Source organism: Lacerta agilis, chromosome Z (genome assembly GCF_009819535.1).
Source record: "Lacerta agilis isolate rLacAgi1 chromosome Z, rLacAgi1.pri, whole genome shotgun sequence".
NCBI classification, from domain to species: domain Eukaryota; kingdom Metazoa; phylum Chordata; class Lepidosauria; order Squamata; family Lacertidae; genus Lacerta; species Lacerta agilis.
In genome coordinates, this window is record NC_046331.1 from 19783422 (window position 1) to 19794229 (window position 10808).

The 10808-nt window shown below is 37.3% G+C and overlaps 1 protein-coding gene across 3 annotated transcripts in view; it reads left to right on the plus strand.

Moving 5' to 3' along the window:
* Positions 1-10808, plus strand: part of ATRX (ATRX chromatin remodeler) — a 91970-nt gene that overhangs the window by 79287 nt on the left and 1875 nt on the right. For all 3 annotated transcript variants that reach the window (XM_033137008.1, XM_033137007.1, XM_033137006.1), the window contains 4 exons: positions 1673-1822; positions 2704-2829; positions 7149-7244; positions 8660-8788. In XM_033137008.1, the coding sequence (XP_032992899.1) occupies positions 1673-1822; positions 2704-2829; positions 7149-7244; positions 8660-8788 (501 nt within the window). The remainder of the gene's footprint in view (positions 1-1672; positions 1823-2703; positions 2830-7148; positions 7245-8659; positions 8789-10808) is intronic.

Below are 10808 nucleotides of genomic sequence, written 5' to 3' on the forward strand. Positions count from 1 at the left end.
TTTTATTAATTAAGAAATGTTTTATCGGGGCATATTGGTGGGTGGTTGTTGAGGTTTTGTTGAGTAGAGATGTTGAGAAGGCATAACTTTACACTCTAAACTGTATTTGTTGCCAAAATGCATTATTCATCTTGTTATCTGCTATGGTGAAATTATATAACTTACATAATTAATGTTACATTCTCTGATCTGTATTGCACCCAACAAGTTTCTCTCACTCATCAGTTAGAAGATGGAATATTTTGGCAGGTTGGTTTCGTTGCCTACCTTTGTGTTAAATAGAGATGTTGCAGTGTGCTGCTTAAGATTATGAGCTTGAAGTTATTGGACAACTTTCAGATTGGTTCATGAACTCACTAGGTGAGAAGTATCTAAAATGATATCTCAACTGAAAAAATAACTGAAAAAGTAAACATTTTTATCCCGTGCTTAAAGGAAAATTGAAAGAACACAACTTGAAAGCTTTCTTGGGACATTGTATTTATGAAAAAATCAGATTTTGGGGGGGGGGGGAGGAAAAAAGTTGGAAAATAGAGATGATTTTGGGGGGCAACTTTTAAGAAATTGGCTTTAAAAGATGGACATACATTGTGTCCCAAAGCTGAACTTGTTAGTGAGGTACTTTTGTGGTTCTGACTTTTCTACACACATTGTTCCTTTTGCTCAAGCTGTCTTTATACTGAAACTTGGAATTTTTTATTGTACAGATTTGAAAACATTAAGAGATTTTGTACGATACTGTTAAAAAAGCCATTTGTGACATAAATGTAGAGAACAGTATCTTCTAGCAAAGATATTTTACATTTTTGAAATAAATCTTTACACAAATTCCTTCATTAAATGTGCATTTTGAATTGTGGGAGACCATCAATAAATAGTTTATGAAGTTTTTACCTTTGAAGCCTTGACCTTTATTGAATACAAGTTGCATTTCAGACAAAGAAATGCAGATCTACCCAGTTGCATATAATTTAAACCACATTTTGATGACTCCATTGGCATGGTATATATGGATTAAATTGCACTGTATTCAGCAGTATTGTTACCATAGGAACCAAGGCAAATGCATGTCTGAGAACTCTCCAGCCATTTTTAGTCCTCTTACGTAGCATGGAAGAGAGCTCCTTTGTGCTAATTTAATTTTTGAATCTGGCCTTTTTTCAACTTCCATCTACATAGTTTTACTACTATAGTTTTCTGTTCTTCCCAGTTACTGCTATGCTTTGTGATCAGTTTTATTCTATGGATGTGTTTGGGGCTTTGTGACTTAAAAGTGGAGGTTATATTTCACCTGAGGACAAGGTGCCTATTTGTCCTGTTAGCTCTGTAACACCTCCCCACTGACACAGGTTCACAGTTTGGGTGTGCTCCTGGAATCAGCTTTGAGACTGGATGCCCAGGTCTCTGCGGTGGGCAGGAGTGCAATTGCACAGTGAAAAACTGCATTCCCCCCGGGGTGGGGTGGGGGTGGAGAGAACCAAATTGTAATTCAGAAACTAAATTTCACCAAAAGCTTGATTGGGCCATAGAAATAAGACTCCTGAGGAAACAAACTTTCCTCCTTCCGCTGCTTTAATATCCCCTTATGAGAAGCATGCCCCAGGACCCACCACTTGCCATTAAATAATTTTTATATATGCTTACTGAATGTTCTGGCATTTTTATTTACCAGGATACAATTCTAGCTGAACTCCTCCAGATCTGCAAAGAACATATAGTGGGCTATCATGAACATGATTCCCTCTTGGACCATAAAGAGGAAGAAGAATTGACTGAAGAAGAGAGGAAGGCTGCTTGGGATGAATATGAAGCTGAAAAGAAGGTAGGATGCCTTAAGCCATTTAGTGCAGATTTAGAGCAATTTCGTTCTCTGACTCAGACAATTGTTCTGCATCTTCAGTATGTTTGGGCAAGAAGTATACCTCAGAAAACAGGAACCTTGAATTTCCAGTATGGACAGACTTTAGTAGATGGATTTGGCCTGTGATCAAAAAATGCATTTGCTAGAGGAATCCTTGTGCAGTTTGGTTGTTAAATGTGAAAAGCTCTTATTGTTTTCATTGCCCTACCCCAATACTGCTAATTTGTTATTGACTGGATTGGCAATGAAGCACTGCTCCATATAAACTGCACAGGAAGGAAGACACAGGCAAAATAAAGATAAGTAAAAATCAGGAATGCTTCATGCCCCATTTCTGAATATATTATTTCAGTGCCTTGTTAATGCATTTACTATGATTTCACACATTTGGTTTGGGGCTTAAATAAAACTGCACACCATATTTCCAGAAAAATAAGTGTTACCCATTGCTATCTGTAAAAAACATCTCCTTACCCCTCCAATTACTAGAAAGCCCTCCCAAAATTTTGGTTTGGTTTATTGAAATAAGCAATATTGTGATGACTGATGTCTACTTGTGCTTGGTGAGTCTGCAGAACTGAGAAAGGTAGCAGCCTATTTCCTAAACTACACTCCTACATTCTTCAAGGAGATGGTGCCAGAGCCTAACCTAGTAGTAATCTTATTCTTATTATTTTATTTGTACCATGCCCATTTCACTTGGGTGGCTTCCAACAAATATAAAAGCATAATAAAACATTATTAAAAACTGGCAATACATATCTACTATTCAGGTGAGTGCTAGTCATATATTCTCAAACCTTCAGCTTTGAATACTCAGAAGAGCTACCTCTGTTTTTCAGGGCCTGACGATGCGTTTCAACATGCCAATGGGGGCAAACATGTTCCCCACCAACTTTAATGCTCAGGCTCCATATATTCCTTTCAATTTGGCAGCATTGTCCGCTATGAGCAACCAGCAGCTTGAGGTAGGTGGGAAAGTTTCAAATACCATTAACATGATAGTTGCTTCATGCTGAGGATGCCGTACGTAGTCATATTATTGAGAAACACAGTAGTGAGAAGGAAAAGAAAAAGATCAAATAAAGTGCTTAAGTGAAATTTTTTATAAATTGTATAAATTATGACCCTGAGATTACTATCTTGGAATATAAATGGATTAAATAATAAAGTCAAGAGAAATAAAGTGGGACATGTTTTGATCAAACAAAAATTAGATGTTATTTGTCTACAGGAAACACATGTCGCAAAAAAACATAAATTTTTTTATCAAACAATTTTTTTAAAATATATCTCTTTATTGATTAAAATCATAACAAATAAAACATCATCAAACATTAACAAACATAATTACATACATACATTACATTTATAACCTTCAAACATCTTACATACACACATTTATTCTCACCTATCTTACAACACTTCATGTCATTCATTCTCAAAACTTCCAATTATCCTTTTTGTGTTTCTTGTTTTATTTATTTAACATAACGTACAGTTGTAGTTCTCTTTCTTTGCTCTTATTGTCTTCTCATACTCTCCATTTAATTACTAAGATTCAATCTACCGTATTTTTCGCTCCATAGAACGCACCGGACCATAGGGCGCACCTCATTTTTAGAGGAGGAAACAAGGGAAAAAAATATTTTTCTGGTTTTCCTCCCCTAAAAGCCCTTTTTTGTGGGGTTTTTTTTTTTTGAGGATCAGCTAAAAGTTTTGCAGCTGTTTTTGCAAAGGCAAAAGGCTTTTTTTTAGGATCAGCTAAAAGTTTTGCAGCTTTTTTTGCAAAGGGAAAAGCCCTGGTTGGTTTTTTTTTCGAGGATCAGCTAAAAGTTTTGCAGCTGTTTTTGCAAAGGCAAAAGGCTTTTTTTAGGATCAGCTAAAAGTTTTGCAGCTTTTTTTGCAAAGGGAAAAGCCCTGGTTGGGTTTTTTTTCGAGGATCAGCTAAAGGTTTTGCAGCTTTTTTTGCAAAGGGGGAAAAGCAAAGCTCCTTTTGCAAAGGGGGAAAAGCAAAGAGGAAAAGCCCCATTTTTATGAGGTTTAACTCACATTTCTGAAAAATCTTAAGGAAAGGGAGCCATTTCTACAGTTTCCAGACAGATAATCTAATCAGCCAGTCACATGTCCTGGGGAAACAAACAACCTCCCTCTGCAGCACATTCAACAAAGGAGGGCGGGGCTGAAAGGGAGCCGGACTCTTATCTCTCTCCCGATCTCTTGCTGATCAGCTGCTGAGCGGGGTCCTTTCAACACCCCCTTTTCTTTTTGTAAAATAAAAAGCATGATCCTCTTTTGGCCCCTGGGCAATTCAGCTCCAGGGACCACCATTCGCTCCATAAGACGCACAGGCATTTCCCCTTACTTTTCAGGAGGAAAAAAGTGCGTCTTATGGAGCAAAAAATACGGTAGGTCTGCTTCTAGGATTCCGTTTAAACCACTTTCCATTAGGTATTCTTTAAATATCCTCCATTCTCTCCAAATTTCCTGGATCATCTGTCCTCTTATTTTACCCGTTGTTTTGGCTAACTGTAAGTATTCTATCATTAGGTTTTGCCAATCGGCTATAGTTGGTATAACCTTGCTTTTCCAATTCCTGGCCACTAGCATTCTCGCTGCTGTGGTGCCATACATGCATAATACTCTTTTCTCCTTTTTGATTTCCTCTGGCAGAATACTTAGCAGGAACATTTCTGGTCTTTTTTTGAACATAATTTTTGTCAACTTTTTTAGTTCTTCGTAAATCTGGTTCCAATAGTTATTTATTGCTGGACACGTCCACCACATATGTTTATAAGACCCATTTTCGTTTCCACACCTCCAACACAATGGGAATCCATTTCTATACATTTTAACTATTTTTTCTGGGGTGAGGTGCCACCTATACATCATTTTTAATATATGCTCTCTTAGATTGTAGCAGGCGGTAAATTTTATGTCCACCCGCCACAGTCTTTCCCACTGTTCCATTAATATATCCGAAATCCTGGGCCCACCTCACCATCACAGATTTTACCTCCTCCTCTTTTAGATCCCATTCTAACGATATATTGTAAATATGTGAGATATGTTTCCCCTTGCTTTGGAGTACTTCTTTTTTGAATCTAGATTTTTCTTTTGCCATACCATTTTTTTTTTGTCAATTGTAGATCTTTGATAAATTTATCAAACAAAAAATTGAGAGAAGATTTTGTAGCTGCGGGACCATCCAAAAAACGTGGGGTCATGATTTATATCAAGGAGAAATATGAACTGAAACTGATTTATAAAGATGAGGAGGGAAGAGTGATAATAGTACAGATGGTATTCCAGGGAGAGAAATTGTTAATTGTGGGGGTATATGCACCAAATCATAAAAAGGCAGAATTTTATAGAACCCTAGAAGAGACTTTATTTGACTATATGGATCAAAGAATAATTATGATGGGAGACCTAAACGGAGTAGTAAACCCAACAATAGACAGATCCGCAAGAAAGAGGAATGTGGCACAGGGAAAATTACCCAAAACCTTTTCGCTAACTGATAATCTAGAACTTGTAGATATCTGGAGAGTCAAATACCCAACTACAAAACAATTCTCCACATCTATAAAAACTAACGCGGCCTTTTTGTTTATTCTCATTTCTAAATATTCAATTATATCCACAATGATCCTTACGTTGTTCTTCATTTGCCGTCTTGGTAGAAAGCCTGATCGATCCTTGTGTATCATTTTGTTTAAAACATTTTTTAATCTATTTGCAAAAATATTTGTGAATAATTTATAGTCCAAATTTAATAAAGAAATTGGGCGATAATTTTTTACATCTAATAAATCTGTGTCCTGTTTCGGTATCTTCTTTCCATGAGGTATTGTTTCGGTATCTTCTTTCTCATTAAGGTATTGTTCATTACATCTAATAAAGTTGGGCTCAGCTGACCTACCAGTTCTTTGTAATATTTCGCCGTCAAACCATCTGGACCCGGAGCCTTGCATTCATTTTCTCTTGATCTTCCTTCGAGATTTTCCTTATTCTATGGCTCTTTAATGATGTATGACAGGTGTATGACATATTTAATGATGATAAAAGGAAATGCAGTTTTGAAAAAAAATAAGTCAAAATTCCAAATTGAGATAGTAGAAGGAAATGGGAAATTATTGACAAAAATGTATGAATTTTTATTGGAGTGGTATACAAAGGACGAATTAGTGAAAGAAGCAATGATAAAATGGGCGGTTGATTTAGGTTACAATATTCAATTTGATATGTGGCATAAACTATGGAATCATATTAAATTCACGACATGTGTTGTGTTAAAAGAAAACCTGATGAAAATGATGTACCGTTGGTATATTACACCGACAAAATTAGCAAAAATGTATAGAACAGGAAGCAAGAAGTGTTGGAAGTGTAAGACGCAAGATGGGGATTTTTACCATGTGTGGTGGGGGTGTGAAAAGGTAAAGCAATATTGGGAATCAATATATAACGAGTTGAAAAAGATGTTACAATATACGTTTCATAAAATACCAGAAGCCTTTTTTACTAGGTATGGTGGGACAGGAAGTCACAAAAAAAGACCAGAGGTTGTTTTTATACGCCACCACAGCAGCTAGAATGTTGTTAGCCCAAAAATGGAAAACACCGGATCTACCAACAATTGAAGAGTGGAGAGTAAAATTACTAGATTATATAGAATTAGCCAAAATGACAGGAAGAATAAGAGACCAAAGTGATCAAAAGGTTATAGGAGATTGGAGTAAATTTATTGGATATCTAAAAAATCATTGTAAAAATATGGTAACACCAACAGGATTTGATGAAATACTTGCATTGTGACAGTGTAATATATTTTTAAACTTAAAGCAAAATATATAAATTAATGGAAACGTGAGAATAAGCAAAGCGTAAGAATGAAGAGAAGTCAAAAATGAAGAGAATGAAGAGAAGTCAAAAAACCAAAGTCACAATACTCGGCGGAGTATAAGCGTAGATAAGGACAAAACAATGACAAAGAAATGTAATTTGTTCATAATTTTTATTTCTATTTATTTTTTCTCTTGATGTTTTCGTTTAATTGTAACGTTGAAAAGCATAATAAAAATATTTTTTAAAAAGAGACAAACACAGTAGTGTTTGAAATTATTTTCCATTCAGTAGCCCCACAGTATGTATGTGATTGGACACTGTAGTTGTATCATATGGAAGCATTATAAAGAAGCTACGTAGGAATGGAATTTCACTGTATTTGTAGATATCTTAATCTATAGTTATTCAGCCACTCTTAATCATACTTTTCTTGCAGGACCTCATTAATCAAGGCAGAGAAAAAGTTTTGGAAGCTACCAACAATGTTACTGGAGCAAGAATTCAACCCCTTGAAGACATCATTTCCAGTATAGTAAGTAAACTCACTGGTGATAAGAGCCATTTTTGATCTGAGTTTGTATACATTTCAGAGAACTGCATCAAATGCTGATTATAGCTTGCAGTATTGCCCCCCCCCCTCCTTCAGTAATACTGAGATTGCAGATTAATCAATTGGCTACAGTGCTGTGAGGAAGCAATCTGTTTCAGGCATTTAAAAAGCCCAGTCCTATGGTCATTTACTTATAAACTATACTGTATCTGGTGGAACTTACTTTCAGGGAGGCCTGTGTAAGATGACTCCATTAATTTGTTTCTTTATTGTCTTGGCCAAATAACCTCTTCTAAACTGATTTATGTTATAGTATCACATAGTATTCAGTTAACTATTAAATGGTTTGGAGTTGCAGGTTGTGGGTTGTACATAAATGTATGTTAAGATTGTTGTAGACAATGATTGTCACCTCTGGCACTTATTTTAATAGATGACATATAAAATATATATTTATATATATTGGGGGGGGAGAGAACTTCATAAATAAGGTTTGTGCTAAAATGATACTAAACCAGCATCCTGTCAGCAGCCAAGCAAAATATGCCATTTCCAATTTGTAAAAGATTTAGGATTTATATTATATTATGAACTGAAACTGTATTTGCATAATTTTGTATCAGGATGGTCTACTTTAATTTTTATGAATGCTTATTTTTATGAGCAGCTTAATAAAAATAACTCTGTTTACATTTCTGCAGAATACCAGATACTTGCATTTCCAAATAGTCCTTATCCCTTTGCAATTTGTACTCTCTCCCTTCTTACCTTCCCTCCCCCCAATCTACCAGCTGTCATTCAAAGGGGAAAATTCCGCATATCTGTTGGACATGCTGAGGTCAGAGAGGTACCTAACAGAGCACTTTAGAACCCTAGATCCTCTTTAGAATCGTAGCCATGGTACATTCAGCAGGCATAATCATTGAGGAAATGGTAGATTACCCAGAGAACCATTACTTTTCCTCCCGTCTTTCAGTTTGCCTTCTCCATCTGATATGCAATACCTTTGGGACACCTTGCTCTCACCTGTTCTCACATGTCTTATCCAAGGTGGGTGCCTCTGACCTCCAAGCAGCCCTTCTGCAGCTGTTGACCTGGAACGAGCACCACCCCTTCCCTCTCTACAGCATTACTACCAAACAAGACACTCAAGTAGAGGTGAAGAATATATGGATGGACAAAACCTGCACATGAAGGAAAAATCCCAGGGACCAATATTATGCCTGACTTCAGCCAGAGCAGTCTGTTGCAGTGTCTCAGCAGATTTATTTTAGAACATTTTTTGAAAGCTGAGTTGCTGTATTTTCAAGGCAAAAACTCTCTGCTGACACATTTCAGGACAAATTGAGGCTCTATAAGAACCACTGCTAAAGCCTTATGTTGTGTTTCGTTTGCAGTGGAAGGAGAATCTGACGCTCACAGAGTCCCAGGTCCAGTCTTTAGCTCTAAGCCGACAAGCAACCCAGGAGTTGGATGTTAAGCGCCGGGAGGCCATCTATAATGATGTCCTGACAAAGCAGCAGATGGTAAGACTCACAAACACTACTTGATTCAGATAGACACATGGAAACAACAAACAGGGCAGTAATGTAGAAGCACATTTGAAAAGGGGAGCTATTAACTGATTTATCCCACCCCAAGTGCTTACAAGTCCTTTATTAGCATTGTGGATATCAATCTTATACCTCCTTAGGTCTCAGTTGCAAAAAGAGGCATCCATGCAGTTGCTTGAGCTGTAATTTACATGGCGTGATGCAGCTTGCCGTTCTTGCTCCTAATCTGCACCAGCTCTTTTTTAGCAGCTTAGATTTAGCATGGTGAGAGCTGGGTGTTTATCACCTTGCCATGAAATCCTGCTGCAGAAAAAAAGATGTCATGCACAGGTATTGTTCAAGTGAGTTTGGTTGGACAGTGTTCTTGAAGCTACCAACATGAGTTTGACCAAACTGCGGGAGGCAGTGGAAGACAGGAGTGCCTACCGTGCTCTGGTCCATGGTGTCACGAAGAGTCGGACACGACTAAACAACAACAACAAAAGTACTGAAAAGGTTACTTTTTTTTTAGTTTTAAAGAAAAGAGGAACTTTATATCACTCAAGATTGAGAGCTAGTTATAACAACAGAATTGAAAATCTGATGATACTGGGTCTTCAAATTAGCCCCACCTATCTCACCATTAGTAGTTCGAAAGCATGTCAAAGTGCAAGTAGATAAATAGGTACCACTCCGGCGGGAAGGTAAATGGCGTTTCCGTGCGCTGCTCTGGTTCGCCAGAAGCGGCTTAGTCATGACCCAGAAGCTGTCTGCAGACAAATGCCAGCTCCCTCGGCCTATAGAGCGAGATGAGCGCCGCAACCCCCGAGTCGGACACGACTGGACCTGATGGTCAGGGGTCCCTTTACCTTTACCTATATCACCTCTAATCCCAATTGCATTGCATCCTTCCATCTACTCACCTAAAAAAACAAACCCAAATTGATGTGAAAAAAGAAAAAGGCGTATACAGTTTGGCTATAAAAAGGATAACTCTATTACAGCAGACCAAATTATGGAAAAAACGAGAGGGTACAATGTGAACTAGCTATTCACACACCAGGTTATATACATTTTATTTCAAACCAAGCAATTAAATCCCAAGCACTCACATCATGGCATCTTCTGAAAAAATATTTCTAAATACAACTGAGCATTCCCCAAAAAATTCTTCTGACACTACATAAAATACTCAGTGTCCTGGCCACTGAGCAATGTTCAGCTACTAAACAATTTTGGTAAACTGACCTAGGCACTAAAATTGAAGAAGCTGACTGGAACAATCTGTGGGCAAAAAAAACCTTTTAAAATCCGTATCAACCCACACAAGAGAATACTCTTTAAGCCAATTTATAGATGGCGTCTATCGCCCTTAAGACATAGTTACATAAAACATATTCACCAGCTTGCCGGAGAGGATGCAGGGCCACTGGTACAACATTCCATATGTGATGGACTTGTGAACTACTACAAGCATTCTGGAAGGAGTATTTGTTGAAATAAGTAATATTACAATTCAGTAAGTACAGTGTAATATAAATTTGGGTTTATTAACGACCTTTGCAGAATACCAGCTTGCTTTATTATACAAGTAACTCGTTTTTTCTGGTAGTGGCACAATTACTTATAGCACAAACTGGAAAGGGTGATGGAATGGGGAAAAATTACTGTATGTTCATAAATTTTTGAAAACCAATTTTTAAAAAAAGGGAAAATAGAATGAGAGCTAGTATAGCATACTGTGTAAATGAGTGAGCAGTGAGTTGGGCAGTTCCTAGTTCCTATCTCACCCCTGTTGTCATGTAATGCTCGGTGGAGGGGGGGAGAACTTGCTTTCATCCTCCACCCACCCACCCCCCTGTAATATGAAGATAGTTATGCTGCCCTACCTTGACAAGGCTGTGGTAAGAATCTGTGAGATAATCTGTTTGTTGAGCCCTTGGGGTAGGGGGTGGAGGATATTTTTTTCTTCTTTTTCTTTTATTATGTATTTTGGTTTTGTTCTTGTATTTTT